This window comes from Suillus fuscotomentosus (genome assembly GCF_016647785.1).
Source record: "Suillus fuscotomentosus strain FC203 chromosome Unknown F5891scaffold_3, whole genome shotgun sequence".
Classification (NCBI taxonomy): Eukaryota; Fungi; Basidiomycota; class Agaricomycetes; order Boletales; family Suillaceae; genus Suillus; species Suillus fuscotomentosus.
This window is the reverse complement of record NW_024539515.1, coordinates 642316-667294: the sequence shown is the minus strand read 5'-3', so window position 1 is coordinate 667294 and position 24979 is coordinate 642316. Positions and strand designations below refer to the sequence as shown.

Below are 24979 nucleotides of genomic sequence, written 5' to 3'. Positions count from 1 at the left end.
GGAGTTCTGCAATTCACAGTCATCCATCCACCAAGTTCTATTCATATCTATTAGTGTTCCTATAGAATATTGATATTGATAACAATTGGACTGATTCGCGTGCGAAATCTAATTTTCCATTGACTTCCTGCAGTGGTTAGAACATCGCTCTAAAGAAGTACGCCACCCTCAGATGCTTTGCAAGTCCGTAAAGCATTTCTAGATTGCGACTAGGTGAGACGCCACTCCGACTTTTAAGGTTTGAATCAGAATTTAGGTTCTGCGCAAAGTCACTAGAACTTACTGATCGGCATCATGATGATTTTCCCGGTAGAACGGCGACGGTTTTCATGGACGCTGACAAAGTCAGCATAGCTATTGCGCTTACACCATAAGTAACAGACGGCCCGAAGGTCCAATATGACGCGCATGCTGACGAGTGCAAATCAAGTCAGCCAGCCTTACCTTTCGGACATGACATAAAACTTACCAAGCAACGGCCCTATTGCGCGACCCAGCTGACCTGATGACCGGAATTCACCTAGTGCCTTGCCCTTGGCCAACTCAGGATATACAGCCGCAGGTTTGCCTGTATCTTTGTCGAAGCCCTCGTCGCACTGGAGGGAGGCATGTGCAGTAAGCGAACTTACAACTGTCGCGGAAGTGAAAGCCAGACAGACCGCTGCGGCTCGCAGCAGTCCGACAGCGATTTTCGGTTGAGTGGACACGAAGTGAGGAAGGATAGTTAGGAACACGAGGCCCAGTGCGCAGCTCGAGACCCCTCGTTGTGCCATTTTCCCCTCTCCTACTTTGGAGATGACACGACGGACGTATCCTCCCTGTAAAAGAGCACTGATGATGCCAATGGAGCCAATTAATGCTCCGTTCTGTTTGTTATTCCAATCAAATACTGTCATCGGAGTTTTTAAGGCATAATTTCAGGAGCATGTTAACAATGACGCACGATCGAAGGTGAGGAAAGTGAGGGTGAATTCCACGCCTGAGAAGATTCCTAAGAAAAGGAAATGGAGCTTGCGCAAGACCCGCAAAATTTCAGTCCTCTCTTGCACACTCCGTACCGCAGGAGCAGCATTCGACTTCTCGTTGACATGGACTGCTGGCTTGTCGGGTTGGGTGTTTCGGGTTTCGGGAAGAGCAACTGTTAGGAACAAGGTCTCTGCGATAAGCAGTACGAGCGTCAATAATGCCGGGACCGCGTAGACGTTCAATTCCATTTGTAGAGCCCCTACAAATAGGGGAACTGGCCTCGAGGCAAAATAGGCTCCGATCGGGGGCCCAATACAAAAACAGATAGCAAACGCAATTCCAACATGGGCAAGGGCTTTAGATCGGTTCCTAGGCGTTGAAATATCAGAGAGGATGGCACTGTTGACGATGTGAGTCAGTTCCAGTCCTTGGATTATGACAGAGAACTGACGTAGCAAGTTGCACATTGCCTTCACTAAGACCCCCTATGATGCGGGAAAGCATGTAAGAAGCAAAAGTGGTGGACTGGATCCAACTGGCGGAGAATCGGTTCAGGAACTCGATGATAAGAATGACTTCAGTGCTCACACGAGCGCGGACAATATATTTCCTATCATAGTGATCAAGAGCACATTCCTGCGCCCATAAGTGTCGGAGAGAGATCCTATATGCGGCGATACCAAGAACTGTAGAGTGCTGCAAATACTAAGTGAATATGACCTTAAATAAACTGGGAACGCGACTCGAAGACATACGAGAAAGCGGAACCCATCAGACCACCTTTGAATAATTATCAGATCAGTATAAACCACGTCTTATGATTGAAACTAGACCAACCAAGGAAAACTACATCCCATCTCTGGGAGTTTTGTAGTGGCTTGTAGAAGATGCCTCGCACCGCCGAAACAAACCGCAGTGTTCTGGAAAGGAGGCCATTGGGGTCGGAAATTTCTCTCTACATAATCAATGAAGGAACTGGAGACACGTAACATGGGGTACTTACCACCGTATACCACTCGATTATACGAGGAAACAAGGGTAGAGGGATTGTAAATGCTTTGCCGAGGCTTCAGACTCATTTCAAAACTGAGCATGGCATTGGCACTCACCAAAGAGATCAAGAACGAGCGACAGAAAGACTATACGTTCTACTTTTCCCATGTTCTCTTTCAGAGGCGCAAGCTTAGAGGATGATATTCACGACCCGCGTTCGAACTGCGCAAGTGAATACGATTCAGGCCACGTCAAAAGTTTGGCGATCTAAATAACGGAAGTTCAGCTAATGGGAAAAGTGACTCGCAAACCAGTTGCGAGCACACCAGAGTGCTAGTTGTTTGGATGAATTACACAGAGGCGGTACATATGTAGCGGTTCATCACATATGCACTGCGTTATCGGCTGTGTGGACTGTGGGTACTTTCCCCCGAAAGGTGGACTGGACATACAATAAATACCCGGACCTACTACACAAGACATTCTACTACTATGAATCCAACGTATTTGATACTTCCATCTCTGTGTCACCGTCATCCAATTCTGCAACATCTCCTGCTACTACACCTCGGAACTGCTGGTCTTCAGAAGCCTGAGTAAGACCAGTCTGGAAATGCGAACTTGTCTCAGTCTTGGTAATCTCTCGCAATGCCATCGTAGCGTATGCGGCCGTCCCGAGTGTTAAGTTTATCTGGAGCGCGCGAAATTTCCCATCGTCGACGACAGCTGGTGGGTCAAACCCAAGGAGCTTGTCTTCGTCTGCTTGTGCAAGTGGGACGTCTGGGTCTGTGTACCTGAGTATAGACCACGAGAGATCTTTTGGAACCTGGAGGATTTTCCGGTAGGAGCCATTAAGAGTGTACTCTCTGGAGATGTCCTGTCAGTTTCGCTTATGGTATGACGGATCTAGCGTACTTTTGTTTGCGGATGAAGTTATCCGGGTCGAGTCCATCCAAGCGCAGGAATTCCCGATAGCGCTCCCCGAGCGTACCACCTGGGTAATCAACATCTCTACCCGGGAGTGGCATGATTACGTCAAATATCGAATACTGGTGGGCATTCTCTTCAGTGAGTATCTTGATACTGGGTGCAACATAAGCAGCCTTGGCAGCTTTCTTGCGCTCACGAGAGCTCATGCCTCAAATGACAAAATTTCAATCAGAACAACATAACAAATAGAAAAGAAACTGACCCTTTTCCTCTGTGGTGGCTTGCTTCTCATTATCATTACCCGCATCATCGTCCACTTCCATCCCATCATTCTCTCCACTCCCTCCCTTAGTGGCTGGCTCGCTCTCGAAAACAATATCACCAGGTACCGCTTTGTCAGGACCATGTATACGAATTCGTTCCGAGACGATGGCATTCCACACGTAGGATTGGTATGCATGGACATACATGAGCCGCAAGTTTCGAGGAATCTAGATTGAACTTTATGAATAACAGCAATGTTACTAGAATCTTGACATACCGTAGACAAGGCACCCATTGCGTTCCTGGTTTCTCCACCTTGCTTTTTGTAGCTCTCGAGAATGCAGCGCTCCGCAACCACCCGTCTGGGCATTAAAGCCAGGGCACGATCCAAATCACCATCCACTAACCACGCGTCACGGGCTGCGACAACTTCAGGGTGTTCTCCAGGCCGGTTCTGGAGGATGAGGGAAACAGCTTTGTGCCAATCAGATTTCAGAATCGCCAAGCCAATGGAGTGAGTTGGCACTGCGGCCGTCCCAAAGCGCTGCATTCCCTAGAGTTGTACTTCAGACGAATCAGTAGTTTGCTGGATATCGAACACACCGTAGTAATTGATGAACCCTTTGTGCTTGATCGAGTTCATGGCACGGTCAAGAGTTTCTACATTTTCTACCTGAACGTTACTTCATAACTTTGTCAACGAAGTTTCAGAACAGTACCACTTGAAACATACCGAAGTGTGATAACGAAGGCATTTCCTTTCAGCATACCAAGCTCTAAACCAGCCTTGCGATAATTGAAATCCGCTATTCTGACTCCACGGTCACCACGCTGGGACAATATGTCTTGCACGGATCGCCTGTTGAATTGATTCGCAGATTTCCATATATCCTCCACAGTTTTGTTCCCGCGTCGCAACGACACGCGCTGGACGGTAACGCCGCGTTTGTCTTTTGTCCCCGCAACAGCCAAGTCTTTTATGTTTACATGGAGAGTACGTGATAAGTAGCCGAGAGCGTCTTGGGTATCACGGTTGGTTTTCTGGAGAGTAAAATGAATATAAGGAGGATGGTTCCCCCTGTCCGAGCGGTCGCCCCGACCTACGAAGATATCAGAAGAGTGATAAGAATCCCTTGAAACAAATGGTGAAACATACCTCCACGGCTTCCGCGACCACCACCGCGACCACCACCATGGCGTGACCATTTTATAACTATGCGAGATCCATCGTCTCCAGCAGGTGTCGACATATCAGTCTCGCTGTCAAGCTTCCCACCGAATAACTCTCGAACAACTTGATGCAGAACCGTCCGGTCAGTTTTGGAGGAAATTGGCTGCCAAGGGGTAAGGGCACATGGTAAGAGAACTTAGTATCTCGTCTCACCTCGCTGAGGACTTTTCTGTGATCTTCTCTTCTCCTCCCTGCCGGCCACCACGACCTCGTCCGCGACCACCGCGGCCACCACGACCACCACGGTCATCGCGACCGCTACGGTTCTTTCCTCTTTTCGCCGTGTCATCGCTCTGCAACGCATCCACTTCTTCTGAAGGCTTCGCCGCATCTCTGGTTTCAGTACTGTCCTCAGTAGTTTTGATAAGCCGGCTTCCCCAACCGCTGTCGGTCACTCTCGGAGGCTCGCGTCCTTCAAGGAACATTGTTTTCAACTGATCGATAGAAGCCTCGCTAAGATACGGGGCTAGTTTTTCCGTGAATTGGTCATTCCAGGGTATGTCCGCGGGAGTGGAATCATCTTTGTCCTTTGCTTCAGTGCTAGTAGACAGTTCCTCTACAGTATTCGACTCAGCGCTGGTGACGGGCTCCTGGGGTTGGGCTATTGAGGCCCCAGCATCGGTGGTGCTGGAACTTCCCTCGTTGGTACCTTTTCCCTTCTTCGAAGATGACTCTGGCATGTCCAACGACTTGAGATGAATGACCTGGTGATCTTGATTCACTTCGAACACTAAGAAGTCTGTGAACCTATGGCAAATTCATGTCTGATTGTAGTTCCATTATAAACACGAACACTTACCGCTGTTTTATGATACCACTGATGGGAGGGACGTCCCGGCTTATATACTCGGAGATCCCAACATCGGTCTGAAGGACCTGACGAAGGCCATTCGATGAGAACGTAGGCGCTATGCCTAGGAGAGCATGGCTAGGAGGAAGGACACTTTCAGCTGCAATTGCTGAAGTGCTCTCTTTTGAGTCTCCAGCAGCAATAGCCGCACTCATGAGCGGGGAGGTGTCTGCGACGATGGGCCCATCATCCGTCAGCTCGTCGACTTTGGCGCGTTTGGGTGAACGAGCAAGCTCTTCATCATCTTCACGTTCCCGGATAGCTGAAGACGACATTTTAATGGTTGATCGAGAACAGTCAAAAGCCTGAGAATAGATAAGATAGCAAAACCAAATTTATCCTAGATGAAATCAAGCTCGTCTTGCCAGTGACCATCATGTCGTCTCCTCATCTCCAGACATACAACGAGCGAGCACAGAGACATGCCAACAAAGCTGCGAGGGCTCTGCTCAGAGTCATGGAGGAAAAACAGTCAAATCTCTCTGTTAGCGTCGACGTGACTAAATCCAAAGACTTCTTTGACATCATCGAGGCAGTTGGTCCTCATGTTTGTCTTATAAAGGCATCTGTCACTTCTTCCGAACTCTCAATTAATGCTCATGGCGCTACCGAAAGACCCACATCGATATACTCGAAGATTTTGATCCGACTGTGATTGACCGCCTCCGGGAGCTTAGCGAAAAACACAAGTTTTTGATATTTGAGGATCGTAAATTCGCTGACATAGGTAAGGTGTTGCAGATTTCGGATGACAGCTTAATGATATCACAACTCTTAGGAAGTACCGTGGCATTGCAGTATTCAAAAGGGATCTACAAGATCGCAGGACTGGGCTCATATTACCAACGCTCACGCTGTTCCGGGGCCATCGATTATCACTGGCCTAGCCTCGGTTGGCATTCCCAAAGATCGGGGGCTCATACTCCTGGCAGAAATGAGCTCCAAGGGTGCACTAACCACTGGGTCATATACAGAAGATGCAGTTCGTATGGCTCGAGCTCGCAGGGATTTTGTCATCGGCTTCATTGCTCAACATCGCATGGAAGGTATTGGTGCATCCGATACCGATAATATTGCGGGGGAAGATTTCTTGGTTCTCGCGCCAGGAGTAGGCTTAGATGCCACAGGCGATGCCATGGGTCAGCAATACCGCACTCCAGAGCAAGTCGTTTTTGAAAGTGGTTGTGACGTTATCATTGTTGGAAGAGGCATTTATGGCAAGGGTGAAAATGTGGATACACGGGAGGTTCTTAAGCAAGCTCAGAGATATCAAGCTGCTGGTTGGGAAGCATACAAAAAGCGCGTTCAGCGCACATAAGTAGCAGGGTATAAATAACCATATGAGCTTACTTGGAAATACTTCCACCACATTTTACTTAATGGCGACTCACACCTTTATCCGACGCCACCACCATCCAGCGTCTCTGTTTCCTGTTGTCTTCTCTCCTCCTCTCTTGCTTCTCTTTCTTCTGCTTCTACGACTTCGACATCGAGAGGAAACGTGAGTATTGCAGCAATACCCGTTAGTTGATTCAACTCTGGGTCCTCATGAGTACGATAAATAGAAGCACGTTGGACACATACGTTGACCGGATTCGTGCATGCTCGAGAACATGACAACTTCTGCACCCTTTTGTTGCACTCCTTCGACGAGTTCGACATATGTCTTTCGCAGCTTCGGGTCACTCGCACTGTCCAAATTGCTTGAGCTGCAGTATGCCAGTGTGTGACACAATCATCTCACCGGAAAAGCTCGTCGGAGATGAGGAGTGTCCCTATGGCTCCACGGTCTGCCGCTAAACGGACATGATCAGGACCATACCACGCGCGCATCTCGTCCACACCAAGCATCTTGAAGAACCTGACAAAAAAAGTAATCAACATTAACAGTACAGCTGCCACCACGTGCATGCCTACTTATCAAGAACTATTCCCTCGCGCGCAAATTTTGTTTCCTTGAGCTGTGCAACAATCTGCAAGTGTAATAAATGCACCTGTGCGACAAAGTCTTATACCAAAAACCCTACCTCTGGACTCTTGAGAACTTCGACAAGACTGTGGACGTGTGCGCTACTGACATGCACTTTCACAGTCTTTTCTCGCAAAGCCTTGGTCAACGTCTTGTCCCCCCTCCTCCCGGCTTCTGTTATCATAGCATTGAAAACACCTTCTCGTACCCAACCTGGGCTTGCAAACACAATTGCTCGCAGACTAGGTGACATATAAGGTATGTGTCGCACAAATGCCTCGTAGAGTATGGCATAAAATTTCGCCATCGCCTTCTCGTATTGAGATGTTCCAGGGGCAGAAGCCTTGCGTGGTATTGGAACCGATATCCGATGGGTGACCAGTGTCATGTGTTGTGAAAGGAGACAGAACGCGGCTGTGCCTTCTCCGCATACAACTGCGCCTACCTCCGCGCCGCGTCCCGGCACACAAGCTTCCTCGACACGAGCAAGGGCCACACTGTCCCATCCATCGACCTTCTCGATGCGTATATCGCGGTTACTCTCAATGTCGAGCGTATGAAACGCGCCCATCTTCACATGTCGGTTTTCAGATGCAACAGGGCCAGAGATATGCAGCGCTGAAGTGGTTGTGGGTGCCGCAGATGAAGATCCTGCAGGGGATGAAGTTTGATCCGCTGATGATGAAGGTGCTCCTGATGAGGAGAATTCGACTCGGGATACTTGGATGGTGAGGTTCAACTTGACACGATGAGATTCCGTAGATCCAGTAGCAGATACACTCTGTATGCGACTATAAATATTTAGCATGTTAGAGAACTGCTGATCGCGCAAATGTCTTACCGAATGGCTGGTGCTCGCACAAGGTCACCTTGTTGTATAATGTTGTAAAGATGCCACATATCTTCATCATCCTCGGGTCGGAGGTTGACATAGCCCTGTTCAGATCAATTAATCAATCATTCGACAAGGAACACCGTGAACGACTCACGGTCCCGTTTTTGTCGACAAATTTACCGATGAGCTTCATCGTGGAGAGTGATTGACGTAAAGTCCGACTCTGCAGTTGAAGCAGCACCCAAAAGGGGCCTAAACCAAAGTCAGCCAATTATGTAACATCGTTTGTCGCGTTTCCCTGATGATTTGACGGTGGTAATAACCCAAGGCTTCGCAACATGCAAATCCTTGTGAAGGTGTAGAATGCTCTGCTCTCCAAGCTGCAGCCTCGCGGCCTTCTCTTTTCGGCTACTTGAATCAATATTGAATGTTCGAACCATACTTTTGCTGTGCAAATCTGATGCACACTGTAAACGAGGCTATGAGTGGCTCGATGTTCTGCGAGTTGCTTCTGTCCTGTTGACTCATCAGCCGCAGTGTACGCATCAGCAAATCTACACTTCACTTAACCGAGCTTGAAAATGTAAAAATTGCGTTAATACAGAACATTGTAGTTTACTGATGCACCCCGGCTGGGTAGTCGACATTTCCGTCCATTGTTTGACATTCATTGATCTCTGACGCAGATTTCTGAACTGCTATTCAGTACAAGTAGGGGTTATGCGACGTTGAATTATTGCTCCACAGAACTCTCCGGGCGTACTACAATTATGAAACATCTGGCAGATGCACCGAAGGAGCTTAGAAATAATTACTGTACTCTAGTAGTGCCACACACTGTCCCGCTGAATGAATCTGATTTACTCATGTATCGTCGCAGTTTTGAGTTACTAAGTGTACTGTTAGCTCGTCGTTCTGTCCGTCCATATGAACCGCCTTGCTATCGTCGAGATCGATTTCGTAACCATCAAACGACTCGAGATAGATCAAATGTAGCTCACCGAGTTGGCCTAAACAAGTAATCGCGTGCTCTCAGTCACTCATCAATCCACTGTCCACTGAGCTTGCTATTGTCCTCACAATTCTCCAGCTATTCACAGCTTGCAAGAGTTAGTAGTGCAAATATGAACAATGTGTGAGTCAGAATGAGCACACAGCAACTTCTGCTAGCTCATCATGACCAGAATACATTCGAAGTTTGACTCTCTAGCATCGCGTCTCGTAGATTCCAATGATTCCCGGGAGGAAGATCAAGAAGACGATGATGCTATCTTTGCAGAACTCGAAGCAGAGATAGAGAACGACGCTGATGCAACAGTGCGAGATCGGGGCCTAGAGCAGCTCAGGCTCGAGTGAGTCGTGCGTTCCATTGGTGTTCTCTGTCCGACAAATGACATAAACGTCTGCAGAATGCAAAGGGCCAAAGAAATGAGAGAAAATGCCCATGGAAGATACATGGAGATCACGAACGAGAAAGAGGCCATCCGGATAAGTGCGTGAGTCGCCCACTCTGTTCGTCTCGTTCTTTGCTACATCATCGTGCTTTTAGAAACGAGTCACACTGCGTGATTCATTTTTACCATAGCAATTTCAGGAGATGTGAGATCATGGACAAGCACCTCGCAGTGAGTAATGGTTCGTGCCTCGAAGAAAGCAGATTACTGATGGATTCGTATAAGAAACTTGCGCCAAAATACTATGCTACGCGTTTCATTCGCGTCTTCGTGGAGAATATGCCATGGCTAGTCGAGAAGCTTGCCATTAAAGTCCTTCCATGTTTGATGTGCTTCGTCGATGGGGTGTCAAAAGACCGGTATGTCTTATGGTCTTGTCAATGTCATTCAGTCATTCATCTATTCTTAGTCTTATTGGGTTCGAAGAACTCGGGAATAATGATGCGTTTGAGACTGCGGTACTCGAGCTTAGGCTAGCGAACAGCGGTAGTGATCTCGCCTATACCTCGTCACTTATGTCTAATCGTCCTTTGACAGGTGTCCTTCAAAAAGCGCGAAATGCTTATGAATCTGGTATCACATACAACGTCTCGTCATCTTCAAACGCAAGTAAATTACGAAAGGGTGGACAGACAGATCAGGATGACGACGAGTTTGATTTATGACGGTTTGCTCCATCGTCTCTACTTGTCACCTCGTGTTCCTGATGCTACGTGCAAATCGTGCTGGTCACTCTTCACCAGGTGTCTTATACCTCCTAATAGCCCTCACTCTCGCTTCAGCATGGTTGACGATGGGTTTCGGATACCCCAATTTATCAGCAACCTTGGCCGGAGGGTTGTGGATATCTGCATTCGTAAAACAAACATCGGTTGAACGCCGAGCAGCGAGTTAACCCTACACTTACCAGATCCATAGAGACTTTTCAACTCTGGTACGAATGTCCTTATAAAATCACCTGTTGGATCTGCCTTGGAGGACTGCGTATAAGGATTGAAGATCCGGAAGTAGGGTGCTGGGTCTACTCCAGTGGAGGCACTCCATTGCCAGCCGCCGTTGTTACTTGCAAGATCACCATCTATGAGTTTTTCCATGAAGTACTGCGAGCGCTCTTCAGAAAAGCGCATAAAAATGAAAATGAAGAGACGAGCTCACGCGCTCTCCTAGCCGCCAATCCAACATAAGATCCTTCGACAGGAACATAGCGACAATCATGCGCATACGATTATGAGTCCAACCTGACAATCTGATGAATCAATATTCCAAAGGATCGATACAAAACATACCCATGGTGTTTATCTGCCTCATCGCAGCATCGACGATAGGGATGCCAGTTTTCCCCTCTTTCCAAGCCTTCAGGTGCTCCTCGTTAACTTCCCACTTGACGTCAGCAAACCTCTCTTGGAAGGGTCTACCCATGGATACTCGTGGATAGTATGCGAGGACGTTGGTGTAAAAGTCTCGCCAGGCTATTCCATCATACATCAATTATGCGTCCAATGCACTTGAAAGAGACAGACCGAGTTCCTGCACCCAGCGACCTACGCCCGATGACCGTCCAGCCTCCACTTTTTGAATTCTGAGAAGCTTCATAGTTTGACGAACGCATTCCCTGACAGAAATGACCCCAGCAGATAGGTAGGGGCTCAACCGCGATGTAGTATCCTTGTCCCCTCTGTCACGGGCCTCGTCATACAAGAGGACTCGGCTGCTTTTGTCGGAATCCTCGGCTCCATCAGCTAGAGGATCAACAGCTCCAAGCTGCGTCGCACGCGCTTTGGTGTACAAGAACCGAGAGAGCATCTGATAAAGGTTTAATTATGATCCCCTCTTCTAGTGCAACACTCGCCTCTTTGGCATAAGATGTTCCTGCTGGCCATATGTTTGCCATATTGGCAGCCTCTTCAGGATCAAGTTCGAAGCCATGCACCGACACAGGTACATCGACTTCGAATAGCGGGCCAAAGACATGATCTTCCCTGATTGTCGAGGGGTTGGATGTTGGAGATGGAGACTCTTTCAGATAATCTGAGAGGTTCGAATTTAGAATGCTGATCCAGTTTCGTTGATACGGTGAGTAGACCTGAAAGGCACATGCTGAGAATAACAACTTGAAAGTAAGTGTAGGGAGAATGTACCGTGTATGTCCTCCCATCCTTCGTTTTCACGACGCCCGGCTCGATGATACACCTATCGTGCACATACGTAGGCCTGATTCCCGCGTTCTGGGCTAAAGAGCAGACTTCAGTATCACGCCGAAGCTCATCAACCTCGTATTCGAAGTTCGCAAAGAGCCGAGTGGACTGGAGAGTCTGCAGGACCGAGATGACACGAGTTGGCACTGACTTTCGCGGTGTATGCGTGATGGTGTAAAGGGGAATATTTAATCTTGCAAGCTCGTCCTACCAAAGTATAAATTAGCCTTCTGTAGTGATGGTAACACAAATCTGTTTCACCTTCACTCGTGAAAGGTTACGAAGAACAAAATCGATCCTTGTTTTGCTCCTGTCGTGCGCGATATAATCCTGGGGGCTCAAGACATGCAAGACTACAAGCGGGACTTGATCTTCAACTGCCTGAGCTGATGCGAGGGCGAGAGCTTTATTATCGGAAACTGGAATAGGGAGTTGATCAAGATGGATACGCATGTTGAACCAAGAAGCAACACTTACTGCGTAGGTCTCCCATCCTCATCCAGTAAACTATCGATTGTCCTTTCGAGGGCTTCTGGACAACATCGCGCAATGCGTCCAGGAGTCGCAGGAACGGTGGGTGAGTCTGAACGGAAGCTGCAGCTTCTTGTGTTGCAATCTTTATGGGTGCAAAGAGAGAGTCAGTGGTCCTGCCTTTCTTTGACATGGCAAGTGGGCTCGGGCTACGAGTTCTCTTCATCATGGTCGTAAAGAAAGAAGGAATATGGACTTCTGCTGGTCTGAGTCCTTTGTAATATATAGGCGATTAGTAGTCTGCATCGTAATTCTCTGCTTGGGATCGACGTGATTTGATAACTTAGCTCGATCGCATGACATCATCCCAGATGCGAAACTAGGCTTTGTCATCAAGTGGTGTTTAAACTCACTTGGACTCTGCCGGACTTGCCGCATCATGGGCCCCAGTCCAAATCCCTGCTTGCATACAAGAATGTCACTTTTCCATGCACAACTCGAATACTACATATTCCTGACGCTGCACGGAATCACAACAAGCCAAGATTCGAATTGGTATCCAATTAACCAGCACTTCACAAAGCAAGCTTCCGAACAAATCAGCACATCGACGAAGTGCGTTATTTGCAACGCTCACCAAAGCCAAATGACCACCAACGACGGGGCGGGCCCTAAATCCATACACAGTACCATCAAGCGTCTCATACCAGTCCCCCAACGGCTTGTTACTTTCACCGTCTGCAGCATACTTGTAGACAGAATCAATGAACATATCTCGCGTCGCCGTGTTGGTCATAATGGCAGCAGTCCATAACTCCCAGTCGGATTTAGTGTATGTGTGGCTATGAGTCTGTTGGTTTTGTTGTTCACTTAGATCGAGAAACAACTCACCGAGTGTCCAAAGGGACGCCGTAAGTATCTTGAAGGGATAGTTGTATACGTGAATCATCATTCCATGTTGATTGCATGCGATTCACTCACTGATAACTCTGGCATACCATGCGGTCTCTGCGAAGCTGTTCAAAACTGTTCAGAGCGATTGACACTCGGACTTACGCATGTCGTAAACAGACTCTGGGAAAACATTGGCGCCAAGTAACTTATCCGCATACAGGTTGTACGATAAGCCCCAACTTGACACCATCAGCGATAACGCAGATGTATATACTAGAGACTTACGAGCTTTCATTTCCGTAATTCAAGGTGAGGTGCAACCCGTCGCTCGATGTGGCATAGTCAAGTAATTGCGGAACATAGCGCTGTACGATTGACTGAACGTTCGAAGAGTAAGTTCATGTCAATCTAGAACATCAACGATAACGTACGGTGTAATTCTGTTGATTGACAGTATCGCCTAATATGCCCGAAATTATAGACATAGCCTGGATGCCTATCACACCCTTGATGGCTAGATTGGTTTGATTGGCAAGAGCCCCCGCAAAATCATCTGTGCTGATCTGATTTGCGGGAATGAGGGCTTCTGCGATGAGGTATCCGGTCCATTGGTTGAGAAGGTCCGTCTGTAGAAAGTGGTGAACGTATGGGGGACGCGGTCATGGTGAGCACTGACATATTGGGTGATCAAGGAAGTGTCATAAGATTTCTGGGTGTAACTCAAGACCATAATAAGCATATTGCCGCACTCTGAAAGCACAGGCGCTGAGAAATCGAGTTATGTACATAGAAAAGGAAATCACCTTCGAGAGGCATGGCTTCATCGTTACCAGCATTGTGGCCCGTAGCGTTGGGGTACGATTTACCTAATTCATAATAAGAGGAATTAGGGAATCTCAGCGATTCTTCGTAGAAGACAAACCAAGATCGTGAGCAGCCCAAGCGTTTGGATATTGACCGGTAGCTTGGTACTCAAGGAGGCCGAGCAGTAGATATTTTCCAAGTGGAGGATTGGCGTACAAGAAAATAGGCCACGCAGGCATCATGACATCCACAGTGTTCACGTTCTGGAGTTGCGAAGGTGAGCAACCCACAGCTCCAAAGCGTATCACCTACGCCATCACTAGAGATCTCTGGGGTTTTGACGTCAGACAACTATTTTGGTTGGAAGCAACCATATATTACCCTTCAAGAATATCAGGATATCATCTGCGTTCCAACTTCCATCACTTTTCTTCGACAGCGTGAACTCCAGGGCTCCGAAGGCCTGACGAACCGACAGCGCAACGACAGCAGCATAATTACTTGAAATGGCCGAGGCGTCGCTCTGGACCTTCCGGTCGAACGCTTGCGCGCGTCCCAGAGCAGCAAAGTAGTCCCCAACGAAGTCAGAAATCTGGAACATGACTTCCAAAACTAGTGCTAATGAGAAAAGACTAGAGACGCACCAAGTCCGCGACGCTTGAGTAAGCGCTCCAGAAGTAGATACTTCGGGGTTGGTAGACATCGTTCGCGACGATGTACTGGATTGCCGGATCTCTTACATGACCCACAGTGTAGATGACAGGGACAGTTGCAGTGGTCGACACGGTGCCAAGGTTGTGAGCGAATGCAAAGACTGGCCAATCGTTGCTGACGGCACGAAAGTTGATGTCCTTAGTGTTGGCAAGAACACCGTTGTTGATGAATTGAGCTCGAACAATGGCGTCTTGGCCAGTTTGGTATGTCACAGAGGAAGACTGAAGAAGAAATCAGCATGAGAATGGAAACTGAGCGACAAAGATACATACATTCTGGGTAGAGTAATAGGCTGCACCATCTATAAAGAACGATCTGAGTCAGCCAGCCAGTAAGCTGTACTCGTCACTCACGTTGAATATGATCATTATGTTCCGTATACAACTCCTGATTCTCAAGCATGACCTGATGAGTCAAGATGTTGCCGGTAGTAGTGGTCCAGTTGACCGTCAGAGAATCATCTCCAGATACCCATTCTGCGCTTATGTCGGTGTATACACTGACGGTATGTGACCCTCCATCATTAGACACTGCGGACAGTGCCAGGTACGAGAAGGGGATGGACTGCTTAAGGAAGTCTGTGGGCTAACGATAACTTGTTGTAATGTAAAGGCAAAGACACCATATATACCTCTACAGGGCTAAGGAAGTTCACATTGATGTCCACCGGCCCGGCAGTCATCACGAAAATACTTTGCGTTGAAGTGAACTGCATCATGTATAAGTGTGCTCTCATGTATACGATCAAACCACAATCACCTCCAGACTTTTTTGGACGGCATATTTAGCCCCTGGAACAACGGGATCACCCAGAAAGGTATACGTGGCACCATCAACTCTGATATAACCAGCCCATCCAAGAGTCTGCACGACAATGTCTTCGTCGATGTTCAAATGTGTATAATGAAAAAAGCTCACCGATCCAGTCCAAAACTGGGGCCAGGCACCGTTCAGCGCTGTACCAGCAGCTTGTGGTAACCATGCAGACAGGTAAGGTGTCCGAACTGCAAGTGGGATGGATGCGGGATTGAAAGGAGTTGCATTCCAAGAGACAGAAGAAGCGGTCGCTGATGTGGCTAATGAAAGAAAGTTTGCGCCCATGATAAGTAATGGGTATACAAATGAGATGGTAGAGATCGTCATCAAGGTCTCCGCCTGATCGCAATCCACGATCTTATATCCAGCGCGACCCTAAATTCAATGTAAGCGATGGTTGCTTCGAATCATCATGACTTACTAAAAACAGACCATCTCTACTCAACGATCCCCGAGCCAGCGCACAGCATGCGGCACCGACGGTCATGCATGTGTTCTGCCGCTCCATAAGGGCCTTACGTCAAAATCCATACTTTAGAGTAGTCACGAGTCTGACTCATATTAGTCTTCTACACTGTACTCCATTAGTTGCGCTCTCCAGAGAGGTAGAGTAACATCGCCGTGGGTAGTTCATATCTGCAATGCTAAGTACGAAGAAGTCAACGTCAACTTCGTTTTCCGGAGCATCCTGCGAACAAAAGCCATAACGACGGTCCCTGCGATTCATTCTTGTGTATTCTCACCCGATGACAATTTACCGGATGAGAAACGCACAGGAAGAACCGCAGGTGGATATATCTTCTCCAAGATGATAAACCGATCAGGGTTGCGCAACCTAGTTAGAAGCAGCACAGACCTGTCCAGCTGGGCTCTCGTAGCATACCTCGTGCAATCGATAATCAACCGATAGCTGGACCGGCGCAGAATGCCACCGCATAGATGATGAGCGTGAGATGCAGACTTGCAGCGTAGCCCAGCCACCGCCATCTACGTCATGTGACCACAAACCCAAAGAGGCGCGCAAACGGTCTTGCACACGGCACCCTTCTCATAGCGAACCTTCCGCAGGCTGGTTAACTTGTCCGTGCACTGAAGCACTGTCAATGGACCTCCCTACACCCAGGGAACTAGACCTTGAAACCGAGCTCAGAAAACGGGATGCTCAGGTCGCTGAACTTACGGTAAGGTTGCCAGGCGCCGATTGTCACGCACTGTTTGTTGTATTGATAGACTCGGTCTTGTCTTGTCTAGGATGAAGTTACACGTCTTCGTGAACATCTTGCTGCCCAGAGTGGCGCACCAACCACGGACCTGGTTACGTTGCCCCCTGCGCTAGTCTCTGTATTGTTACCGCATATCAACAAGGCGGCTTCTAGTGAAGGAACAGGAGTGGCTTCTTCGTCGAGTACAGTTAACACCGCGCTAACGCAGAGGGTGCGCATACTGCAAGAGGAGAACGATGAACTGTATGAAATGCTCAAGTCCGGGGAGACTGGGAAGCTTAAGGAGGAAGTTCGCGGACTCCGACGAGTTGTGGAGAGATTAGAAGGAGCTTTGCGAGGCATGCGTTTTATTGTCTATTTTTCTTTCAACTGTCCCTTACGTGCAGCATGTTTTATTAGAATCTCATCAAGTAATCGCTTCACTGTCGTGAGTGACCTCATAGGCTAGGTGTATCTTCACTGACGCCTAGACACCACAGGTCAGAACTAGACAAGTCCTATGAAAGCTTCCAGACTTCTCTGCGTCAAATGAACGCTAACCATCATTCATACGCGCCTGCCCCTCGCGAATTATATCACCCCGCATCCACGAGTAATGGGGTAATCAAACTCCCTCCAACCGGACCGAGAGCACACAAGAAGCCACGTCTCTCTGAGCCTAAAGTGTCACCCGCACGTTCTAACATTTCTCTTCCACCCACAAAACCCCACATTGGCAATGCACGCCAGAGTATTCCCAGAGACTACGAGGCCCCTCGCTCGCCTCGCCTATCCCCTACAGAGCCCCGTGCCAAAGTAAGCAATGTGAAGATGGAGGTTGATGAAGATGCGCGGACACGCCCACGCTCTCCAAATGATAATAGGGACCGGGAGAGCCACCGCCGGGACAAAGACTGGGCACGCGACCACGAGGGAGAGCATGGTAGAGATAGGGACCGGGACCGTTTTGCGCGGCGCAATGGTGGTGGTAGTGGTGGCGGAGGGGGACGGAGGGCTCGAGGGTTTGCAGGTCATGCGTACGCATTTGGAGATCGGACGTTGGCGGAAAGAATGGGACTTTGACCAAACATTGACATTCATGACCACTGCATCTTTGAACCTTGAAAAACATGTTTTTGTCTTGGTTCACCATAGTGTATTTGGTGCGGTTCTCAATCAAATCGAAAAGAATTGTATCGATAGCTGACTTGACTCTTTTTTTTTTTTTCCCCTTGTTCGCTACAGCTGTAGCTGGCTGCTGTATCCCTACATGTTCCAATCTCTGTTGTTGCATGACTATGCGCAGATGATGATTGGTATTATTTAAACTTTTCGTTTCGTTTCGTTTCCAGGGTGTATTTTGCGGTGCATAGGCGTCATGTACTTCGGTTTGGGGCCGCTTACACATTGAGCTTAGTCGCTCGTCATCACGGTTGCTTCGGATAAATATCATTTTTCTTGCCATTGATTGATTACTAATGAAAGGGGGTATCGTCATCGAGGTGACTTTACGAGTGACGTGTAATTTACATTTGCACTGGACGCTGTTATCGGCCTCATGATACATACCCTTCATTTCCTCACAATCAGCGCACAGCGGTATTCTGATCGTGCCTGTATATCCGTGCCCGACGCTTTCGCCGCACACTAAAACCACGAAGACCCGCATAGCCCATGGATGGCGGTTCCGTAAGGATATCTAAAAGAAAAATTCGTCTTGCCTCGTTGCACGTCCGCGTCGATGACGCCCGCTTTGGTGGCGGCTTCTACTTTCTGTGGAAAAGTCTTGGGACGTCATAAGACAACGTTATCGTGTTCCTTCCGAGTAAGGCACTGGTCAGCAGGTCCGTAAGGGGACGCTAAAACCTTTATATTTGCTGTGGCGGAGTGATGCGCGCCGGGTGGAGGGTCGTGTGATCGATACGGTGGCAGTCTTGAACCGAATTGTCGTACAGCGCGTTCGATCATAAAAAATTTCAACTACATTTCCCGAGACCTTCGGAATATTAGGGGGTTAATTGAACTTCAAACACAGTTTGATATCATTACGAGTGTTAGAACACGGTCGAGAACATATTATGGTACTGAGGCGCGTATAGTAAGTACGTTTTGTGAGTATTACAAAAGTGAGCGTGGGGCTGTATACTAGAAGGAACGAAAAGGCACAGATGTCGTGCATCGGGCGCATTAAGGCGCGGGTGGTGAGCATAAAAGAGGAATAAATATTAAAGAAAGAATATATGGATATGTGCAAGGAAGGTCGTTGGCAAGCGATGTCGTCCCAATGATGTTAAGTTGTGTGTACAATGATGGCACAAGACGCAGCTGGTGCAGCCTTATTTAAGGTTCATCAAGATAGAAGCTCGGTCATGCAGTCATGCGTCGTGCACGGTCAGACTCGGCAGTCTCTGCGAGTATTGTGCATGGTAAAGAACTGCATGCAGGTGACTGCGCCAGCAGTCTGAGGTGATGATTCGCAGCGTGACCTCGAGAGGTCAAAGACAGGGAGGTGTGCGGGAGCAGTGGCTCGTTTATCAGGTATTGACCGCACGATAGACCTCTTGTCTGTCGGGCTGAGCATGAATGCTGGGATAGGAGGAACCGGCGGTGGTGGAGACGCGATGGTAGGGCTAGGTGGCGGGGAGCGATAACGGGTTGATGAATGACCGAAGCTGCGCCTTGTAGTGCGAGTTGGAGAAGGAGAGTTGGAAGAAATAGGGAGTGATGATATTGATGAGTTACTTCTCCGTCCCAAAGCGCGTTTACGAGCGCCGAAATCATCGTCTTCACCAAAGAGACCCTCCTTTGCCTTTCTGTCTAAGCGGTCATATGACCTGGACGCGTTTAGAGTGTTCTGCAAAAGTGGCGAGCCTATAAGGCGAGGGGGGATTGGAGGTGAATTGTTTGCGGGAATGGTCAAACGAGAGATTCGATGAATGGGGGGTGGTGAGGGTAAAGGAGTTGGTACGAGCTCCGGGGAAGGCATTGGAGGAGGAGGAGATTGAGAACGACGAGAAAAGGACATGGTGATGATGATGATGGTGGATGGGCGTACATTTTATTGAGGTGGTTTTTATATAAGAAGGTGTTTACATGTTGTTCCGAAAGATTCGAAAATGCAGTCCGAGTCACGACGTAATTGGTTTACCATTGAGCCGGTGTGACATGCCCAAGTGGGGATATGGTACTCCGAATCACTTATTGCCGAATATACTGAGTCACGGTAACCGTCCAACGTGTTTTCGAAAGCGAGTTGCCTTTGACGTGCACTAGTCATATTTATTTTCAATGGACAATGCAGGTGTACGCCACGCCGAACTACTACAAAGCAAGTCGGAGTATGGTACAGCAATGGCGTATATGGACGCGTGGGGACTTGGAAACCAGGGTAAGCCACCAACAGGAGTTAAATACGTCAATATTAAAAACAATTGTCTGACGTGTACACTGCCTCTCCTCCTATGGATAATCCGATTCATGTACTCTTTGATCCTCACACTCTTAAGTGGTTCTCTAATTAAGACGCACTTCTTCGATTCGCATATTGTGCTCGTCGTCGACACCAATGATCATCATTGTCAGCATCAAATTAACTGTTAAGAAGAACCAGAAGCCTTCCGTCCAAATCAGGACTCCTCTTGTCCATTATCCATGTTATCATTGTCCCCTCAATCCGGTCAATAACACTCTGATTTAACTCCTCGGAAGTTTATCCTGAAACTTGTACCTTTATACACAACGTTACCGGTGTCGACCCTCGGAACATAAACTCTACCGCCGCCATGCCGTGACAAATATACTATTGAACCGCATGCCACTCGATGCCTCGTCCGAAGTGTGCACGCCTTCCTTTCAGCTTACTTATCATCTGTATATCCTTGGTCGCCAGCTAACCGACCACGAATTGTCACTGATTCGCGTCCATAGTAACTAGCACCTCCCGCTCCTCTTATTCCGCGGTTTCAAATTTAGCAATAACCCTGCAGGTCCACCCTTTGCCGCCGGGTGATCTCGTGAAGTAGTACGTCCACGTCAACCCTTTTGTATTTCACCTTCGATGCTGATTATGTGGCGCAGTAATCCAGGACTTTCGGTGGAGTCCTTGCGCCTGACTTGCTGGATGATAGAATCTTCAGCCAATAAACGCGATCCAGAACACTATGTGCGACGCAGTAGTACGTCCACGTTCACTTGTGATGCAGTCTAGGTGTCAGCCCCACTTCAAATCGTGCACTCTGTTCTTGTGCGCCGCTGCAGTCACGTCAGCCCCGGTGGTTGACACCAACCCAATAACGAGTATATCTACCTTGCATGCTCTCTCATGATTGACATTCGTCTTCTCTACGTTTTCACCATGTTATCCTGCATGTTCGCAACGTTGTCTCTCCTTCCACTCCTTACCCTTTCCGCTCCTTCAGTCCAGTTATCTTCTAGCTATGGAAAATCAACGAACCTGGAAACCCATTCCCAAGTCGGACGCAACGTTCCAGGGACCCTCGTCATGACCTACTTTGTTGACTGGGCACCCCGCGCCAACATGAACTATTGGCCTATTCGACTTTATCGACTTTGCGTTTGCTCTCCCAGACGCAGATTTCAAACTCGTATTTGATTCCCCTGATGCGTCTACCTTACTCCGCGACCTCGTGTCGAATGCACATGCTGCGTCGACGTCGGTCAAGCTTAGTATTGGGGGATGGACAGGCAGTCAGTATGTAGTACCCTTAACTTTTTTCCTCCGAGTCACTCATAGAATTTAAGCTATTTCTCGCAAGCGGTGTCCACACCAGCCAACAGGAACACCTTCGTCAGTAACATCCTCGACACCTACACCGAATACAACCTCGATGGCGTCGACATCGATTGGGAGTACCCCGGACAAGCAGGCAAACAAGGCAACACCGAAAGTCCAAGCGACGAAGAGAACATGCTCGAGTTCCTGAAACTTCTTAGGCAGAAGCTCCCCCTGGGAGCGAAAATATCGTGCGCTGTTCAGGACACTCCCTTCGCTGGCCCCGACGGTCAACCTATCAAGGACGCGTCTGGTTTTGGGAAGATAGTTGATTGGATCTTGCTCATGAATTACGACGATTTTCAAGGTCCATTTTCATTTGAAACGAACGACAGGAAAGTACTGATGCATAGTAAAATTATAGCTGTAACCCCCCCTGGTCCCAACGCCCCCTTGTACGATGGGTGTGGAAATTCTACTCAGCCATCCCAGAACGCAGTAGCCGGGTACAACGCCTGGACAGCAGCAGGTTTCCCTGCGAACAAATTGGTTCTCGGCATTCCAGCATACGGCTACGTCAGCAACGTAGGTGTAGACCACCTCCGACAACGCCGCTCTCCTGAAGCCCCGCGTCTCCACCGCCTCGCTAGGCGCACCACTGTTAATTCTGACGACGACCATCAAATACAGTTTCGAGATCTCGTGGCCAAGGGCGTCCTGCAGCGTAATAATGACGGAACGTACGCCGCCGTGCCTTCAAGCGGCTTCCAACGTTCCTGGGACCAGTGCTCCGCGACGCCGTTCTTGCATTCAGACGCGCAGACTATTCCGTACGACGATCCCGAATCTCTCGCCATGAAAGGCGCGTTCGCCAAGAAGACGGGTATGCTTGGAGTCAACATGTTTGATGTGCACGGGGAAACCGACCAGTGGGATCTTATTACGGCGACGCGGAACGCTCTTTTTGGTGCACCATCTAGTGCGGCATCTGAACCTGTTTCAGCTTTGACACCTTCCTCGGGTTCGCCGCCTGCGCCATCAATTCCCGGGAATCAGCAAGCGCTGGGTGGACCCTTGGGATGACTGGCAGCGGTTGACTGCGGGTACCTTTTGATGTGGGCATGCGATGCTGTGCGTGCGATTGGGTTTCTAGGAGGAATCGGGCGCTGCCGTGCTTGGCTTGGGGTTCACATTGTCAATCAATGAAGATGGTACCTTTTTTTCATATCGCCCAACAAGTGACACGTTCTAGTGGTGAAGTATTATTAAGTTGACAGAGCCATTTATATCGATGGCATCTGATTCTTTCTTGACTCGTAATCAGCCAGAAGTTGAGAATGGGGAAATGAAACGATGAATTTCCGTATGGGGGAATTATAGGTGTATACGATATGATACGGTAACGGATGAGTCCCTTGGTTATACTAGCGCGAACTTTCACCCCGGTGGTCATTGAGAGAGCGGTAGCGCTGAGTACGAGAGCGTGATTATCGTCTCCGATAGCGATTATAATATGCACGGCACCGATTGGAGGGGAACTGGAAGTGGTGTTTCCCGGTGCGCAAAATGAATGCGATAGACGCATATGAGGGCCACCAACGCGCGCGACTCTACCGCGACGGACCGGCGATAAGCAAATGCCGCTGGCCAAATTTATATGGCGCTTAAAATCTTCTTCAACCCTTTGAAGGAGCCGGAGCTCTGGGCGGTGGTGCGCCCATTCAAGTTGGTGGAACCGAAGACCTTTCGAAGGTCTTCGCACATGACGTGCCCATCACGGGGCGACTGCGCATGACCAAAGAGGACAAATACGTTGGTAGAAGCAGGACCAGAAGGGAAGACGGAGAAGTGGCACTGAGTGTTTTTGTTGGAAGCCATTTTAATATCCCGTTCGAGTTAATGCGTACGGGAGAGAACGGTGCGAGTGAGGTATGTTGCTCGGGGGGAATCATGTCGAAAGTTCGGGCTGCTTAAGTACGTCGACTCGAAACCTTGCCTTGTCGGCTGCTGCTGCTCTGACGACCGGGTGAGACTCGGACAAGGACGAGGAAGAAAGCAAGCAATCAGATGCGGCGCCAATAATTGCCTTTTTTAGTGCTGGGACCTACGAACATACCTTGAACTGGAACACTCTATTGTCAATATTTGCTTGCGCGCAGCACGCGGTATGTGTCCACGCGTAGCTTGTCGCCTACTGCTGACTGAAATCCTCAGTTGACTGGTTCGCCGGCCCCAAGATTCTAATGCCGGTGCGCTTCTACGCATATGATTTATCGGAGACCTATTATTAGGCTCTCTCCGACATATTTGAATAGATCAGTTGTCTTTAGCAGGAAACGTTGAAACAACTGTCACTGTCAGCGAGTGTTTGATCTGCCTAACAACCGCTCGGAAAGTAATGGAAACAAGGTCCTCAATGAATACCTCTCCATCGCGATAAACCGATCAGCGTATCGCAAGCAACGGTTATGTCGTACCTCCCACCATCAACCCTACCCGGCACGCCCCTCCTGCTATCCCTCAACCCCAATAACCTAACATCATCCTCCAATTCCGGCTTTTGATAGACATTAATCCACGGACTCAACCAATCGGCGTCCGCGCCGTCATCATACCCAACACCTCTCCTGATCATGGCCTCCCTCATAGCCTTTGTCAGATACTCCTGCACGCCCTCAGCATAATCCGTAGGGGCTCTATCCAGCACCTTCCTCCTCATCAACCGAATGTCGTCATCCAGAGCCAATAAATCTGGCGGTGAGAGTTGGAGTAAGTCGCGCAGGTTTGCACCACCGATGGTTGCTTGTGCGGGTATCGTGTTGGAACTCCGAGCTAGCTCTGTTTCTAGCCGGCATATAACACCAGTCAACAGAGTTACTTCGCGTTCCTTTCGCTGAGCCTCGAGGGAGAGTCTTTCAACGTCGCTTCTTAGACGTTGTAATTCATTGTTAAAGGTGGGTTTCACTATCATGTTTTCGGATGGATCTGAGAATACTAGGGTTATGCTATGAGTTAGTCCACGTAAGTACGAAGTAGCGGAATATACACACTCAACGCTGAGGTGGAATTCGAGATGGTGTTGTGATAACCAACTGATGAATCCATCGATTGCGCGTTATTTATCTTCGATGTAACTTTAATGGAGAGACGCCCAACAAACAGCGACAATCTGTGGTCAATACATTATATTCTCTAACATATCATTAAAAGTGATACGTACGGAATGGTTGATCTTCTGGTGATAGCGTCCATTCGCTGGATATGGGTACAGTATTACACTCGACTGTCCATTGTGTCCAAGCATCAAGATTGGTATCGATACCAGTCACAAACTTGACTCTATTGATCAGTATGCGCTCGAGACCGTCAATTATTCACTCGTCAGCCATGTGTCAGGAATCCGAAGCAAGCCGGTCAGTTTCATTCTACACCGAGAACCTGATACGTATCCGTCTGTGAACCCAGGTCTACCGCATTTGTTGGGCTTAAATTATCTCCTCCGGAAGATGGGTTCGCTGAGTGGAAGTTGGTAGAAGAGGTGAGCCTGGTCCAGGTTGACTTCCCAATAATACGGGATGAACCAGTTTGCTACATTGATTGTCAATACTACAGACCGTATACTTGAAGCACTGGTGACAGAACGGAGGGAGATATCTTTG

At 48.6% G+C, this 24979-nt stretch overlaps 11 protein-coding genes across 11 annotated transcripts; 4 read left to right on the top strand and 7 right to left on the bottom strand.

Annotated features, from left to right (window-relative positions):
* Positions 1-142: 142 nt before the first annotated feature.
* F5891DRAFT_355063 (major facilitator superfamily domain-containing protein) lies at positions 143-2379 on the bottom strand. Its single transcript, XM_041371500.1, has 10 exons — positions 2076-2379; positions 1970-2022; positions 1804-1921; positions 1722-1746; positions 1555-1671; positions 1418-1501; positions 944-1365; positions 470-889; positions 284-411; positions 143-230 (listed from the first exon to the last, which is right to left on the bottom strand). Exons 1-9 carry the CDS (start codon positions 2125-2127, stop codon positions 293-295), a joined length of 1410 nt encoding a protein of 469 aa, XP_041232654.1. The 5' UTR covers positions 2128-2379; the 3' UTR covers positions 143-230; positions 284-292.
* A 1-nt stretch (position 2380) lies between these two features.
* Positions 2381-5587, bottom strand: F5891DRAFT_999961 (tRNA pseudouridine synthase D). The gene is made up of 10 exons (XM_041378587.1): positions 5184-5587; positions 4587-5131; positions 4538-4560; positions 4310-4487; positions 3887-4253; positions 3755-3836; positions 3431-3706; positions 3152-3380; positions 2875-3097; positions 2381-2825 (listed from the first exon to the last, which is right to left on the bottom strand). Exons 1-10 carry the CDS (start codon positions 5507-5509, stop codon positions 2450-2452), a joined length of 2625 nt encoding a protein of 874 aa, XP_041232653.1. The 5' UTR covers positions 5510-5587; the 3' UTR covers positions 2381-2449.
* On the top strand, positions 5588-6552 carry F5891DRAFT_1273967 (humps family-domain-containing protein; the record flags this gene model as incomplete). Its single annotated transcript, XM_041370161.1, has 3 exons — positions 5588-5796; positions 5850-5961; positions 6017-6552. The coding sequence occupies exons 1-3, from the start codon at positions 5611-5613 to the stop codon at positions 6550-6552; spliced, it is 834 nt and encodes a 277-aa protein (XP_041232652.1). The 5' UTR covers positions 5588-5610.
* Positions 6553-6629: 77 nt separating this feature from the next.
* Positions 6630-8231, bottom strand: F5891DRAFT_1124998 (eRF1 domain 1-domain-containing protein; the record flags this gene model as incomplete). Its single annotated transcript, XM_041363936.1, has 7 exons — positions 6630-6772; positions 6819-6925; positions 6979-7095; positions 7152-7207; positions 7262-7994; positions 8045-8139; positions 8193-8231. 7 exons carry the CDS (start codon positions 8229-8231, stop codon positions 6630-6632), a joined length of 1290 nt encoding a protein of 429 aa, XP_041232651.1.
* A 787-nt stretch (positions 8232-9018) lies between these two features.
* F5891DRAFT_1273965 (thioredoxin-like protein) lies at positions 9019-10157 on the top strand (the record flags this gene model as incomplete). The annotated part of the gene is made up of 6 exons (XM_041370160.1): positions 9019-9173; positions 9223-9390; positions 9448-9534; positions 9588-9663; positions 9718-9851; positions 9902-10157. Exons 1-6 carry the CDS (start codon positions 9163-9165, stop codon positions 10155-10157), a joined length of 732 nt encoding a protein of 243 aa, XP_041232650.1. The 5' UTR covers positions 9019-9162.
* A 32-nt stretch (positions 10158-10189) lies between these two features.
* F5891DRAFT_354815 (DNA photolyase, FAD-binding/Cryptochrome) lies at positions 10190-12697 on the bottom strand. The gene is made up of 9 exons (XM_041371498.1): positions 12165-12697; positions 11949-12106; positions 11631-11894; positions 11342-11575; positions 11013-11295; positions 10779-10961; positions 10648-10730; positions 10400-10592; positions 10190-10340 (listed from the first exon to the last, which is right to left on the bottom strand). The coding sequence occupies exons 1-9, from the start codon at positions 12385-12387 to the stop codon at positions 10222-10224; spliced, it is 1740 nt and encodes a 579-aa protein (XP_041232649.1). The 5' UTR covers positions 12388-12697; the 3' UTR covers positions 10190-10221.
* A 36-nt stretch (positions 12698-12733) lies between these two features.
* Positions 12734-15894, bottom strand: F5891DRAFT_1181372 (uncharacterized protein; the record flags this gene model as incomplete). Its single annotated transcript, XM_041366031.1, has 19 exons — positions 12734-12745; positions 12796-13000; positions 13050-13077; positions 13140-13166; positions 13215-13291; positions 13338-13429; positions 13484-13678; positions 13729-13802; positions 13856-13918; positions 13975-14119; positions 14169-14185; positions 14238-14448; positions 14501-14791; positions 14843-14871; positions 14924-15155; positions 15202-15279; positions 15330-15434; positions 15489-15761; positions 15808-15894. The coding sequence occupies 19 exons, from the start codon at positions 15892-15894 to the stop codon at positions 12734-12736; spliced, it is 2241 nt and encodes a 746-aa protein (XP_041232648.1).
* Positions 15895-16414: 520 nt separating this feature from the next.
* Positions 16415-17703, top strand: F5891DRAFT_354753 (uncharacterized protein). Its single transcript, XM_041371497.1, has 4 exons — positions 16415-16567; positions 16638-16947; positions 17009-17036; positions 17089-17703. Exons 1-4 carry the CDS (start codon positions 16490-16492, stop codon positions 17669-17671), a joined length of 999 nt encoding a protein of 332 aa, XP_041232647.1. The 5' UTR covers positions 16415-16489; the 3' UTR covers positions 17672-17703.
* Positions 17704-18562: 859 nt separating this feature from the next.
* F5891DRAFT_999937 (uncharacterized protein) lies at positions 18563-19871 on the bottom strand. The gene has a single exon (XM_041378586.1). The coding sequence runs from the start codon at positions 19611-19613 to the stop codon at positions 18981-18983; it is 633 nt and encodes a 210-aa protein (XP_041232646.1). The 5' UTR covers positions 19614-19871; the 3' UTR covers positions 18563-18980.
* A 774-nt stretch (positions 19872-20645) lies between these two features.
* F5891DRAFT_1124992 (glycoside hydrolase family 18 protein) lies at positions 20646-22403 on the top strand (the record flags this gene model as incomplete). The annotated part of the gene is made up of 5 exons (XM_041363935.1): positions 20646-20763; positions 21176-21299; positions 21350-21687; positions 21745-22287; positions 22324-22403. 5 exons carry the CDS (start codon positions 20646-20648, stop codon positions 22401-22403), a joined length of 1203 nt encoding a protein of 400 aa, XP_041232645.1.
* A 1106-nt stretch (positions 22404-23509) lies between these two features.
* On the bottom strand, positions 23510-24691 carry F5891DRAFT_354653 (uncharacterized protein). The gene is made up of 3 exons (XM_041371496.1): positions 24541-24691; positions 24371-24489; positions 23510-24314 (listed from the first exon to the last, which is right to left on the bottom strand). The coding sequence occupies exons 1-3, from the start codon at positions 24570-24572 to the stop codon at positions 23734-23736; spliced, it is 732 nt and encodes a 243-aa protein (XP_041232644.1). The 5' UTR covers positions 24573-24691; the 3' UTR covers positions 23510-23733.
* Positions 24692-24979: the final 288 nt, after the last annotated feature.

What these genes read in the sequence shown, in the direction of transcription:
- F5891DRAFT_355063 (XM_041371500.1), bottom strand. Translation starts at nt 2,127, where the DNA reads ATGGGAAAAGTAGAACGTATAGTCTTTCTGTCGCTCGTTCTTGATCTC. An exon ending in TAATCGAGTGGTATACGGTG is followed by an intron (nt 1,922 to 1,969) that starts GTAAGTACCCCA and finishes TTGATTATGTAG; the next exon opens with AGAGAAATTTCCGACCCCAA. An exon ending in GGCAATGTGCAACTTGCTAC is followed by an intron (nt 1,366 to 1,417) that starts GTCAGTTCTCTG and finishes CATCGTCAACAG; the next exon opens with TGCCATCCTCTCTGATATTT.
- F5891DRAFT_999961 (XM_041378587.1), bottom strand. Translation starts at nt 5,509, where the DNA reads ATGTCGTCTTCAGCTATCCGGGAACGTGAAGATGATGAAGAGCTTGCT. An exon ending in TGGTCGCGGACGAGGTCGTG is followed by an intron (nt 4,561 to 4,586) that starts GTGGCCGGCAGG and finishes GGAGAAGAGAAG; the next exon opens with ATCACAGAAAAGTCCTCAGC. An exon ending in CAATGGGTGCCTTGTCTACG is followed by an intron (nt 3,381 to 3,430) that starts GTATGTCAAGAT and finishes AGTTCAATCTAG; the next exon opens with ATTCCTCGAAACTTGCGGCT.
- F5891DRAFT_354815 (XM_041371498.1), bottom strand. Translation starts at nt 12,387, where the DNA reads ATGATGAAGAGAACTCGTAGCCCGAGCCCACTTGCCATGTCAAAGAAA. An exon ending in GAACATCTTATGCCAAAGAG is followed by an intron (nt 11,296 to 11,341) that starts GCGAGTGTTGCA and finishes AACCTTTATCAG; the next exon opens with ATGCTCTCTCGGTTCTTGTA. An exon ending in ATTGGCGGCTAGGAGAGCGC is followed by an intron (nt 10,593 to 10,647) that starts GTGAGCTCGTCT and finishes GAGCGCTCGCAG; the next exon opens with TACTTCATGGAAAAACTCAT.
- F5891DRAFT_354753 (XM_041371497.1), top strand. Translation starts at nt 16,490, where the DNA reads ATGGACCTCCCTACACCCAGGGAACTAGACCTTGAAACCGAGCTCAGA. An exon ending in ATTAGAAGGAGCTTTGCGAG is followed by an intron (nt 16,948 to 17,008) that starts GCATGCGTTTTA and finishes ATGTTTTATTAG; the next exon opens with AATCTCATCAAGTAATCGCT. An exon ending in CAAGTAATCGCTTCACTGTC is followed by an intron (nt 17,037 to 17,088) that starts GTGAGTGACCTC and finishes TAGACACCACAG; the next exon opens with GTCAGAACTAGACAAGTCCT.
- F5891DRAFT_999937 (XM_041378586.1), bottom strand. Translation starts at nt 19,613, where the DNA reads ATGTCCTTTTCTCGTCGTTCTCAATCTCCTCCTCCTCCAATGCCTTCC.
- F5891DRAFT_354653 (XM_041371496.1), bottom strand. Translation starts at nt 24,572, where the DNA reads ATGGACGCTATCACCAGAAGATCAACCATTCC. An exon ending in ACCAGAAGATCAACCATTCC is followed by an intron (nt 24,490 to 24,540) that starts GTACGTATCACT and finishes TATTGACCACAG; the next exon opens with ATTGTCGCTGTTTGTTGGGC. An exon ending in GAATTCCACCTCAGCGTTGA is followed by an intron (nt 24,315 to 24,370) that starts GTGTGTATATTC and finishes GCATAACCCTAG; the next exon opens with TATTCTCAGATCCATCCGAA.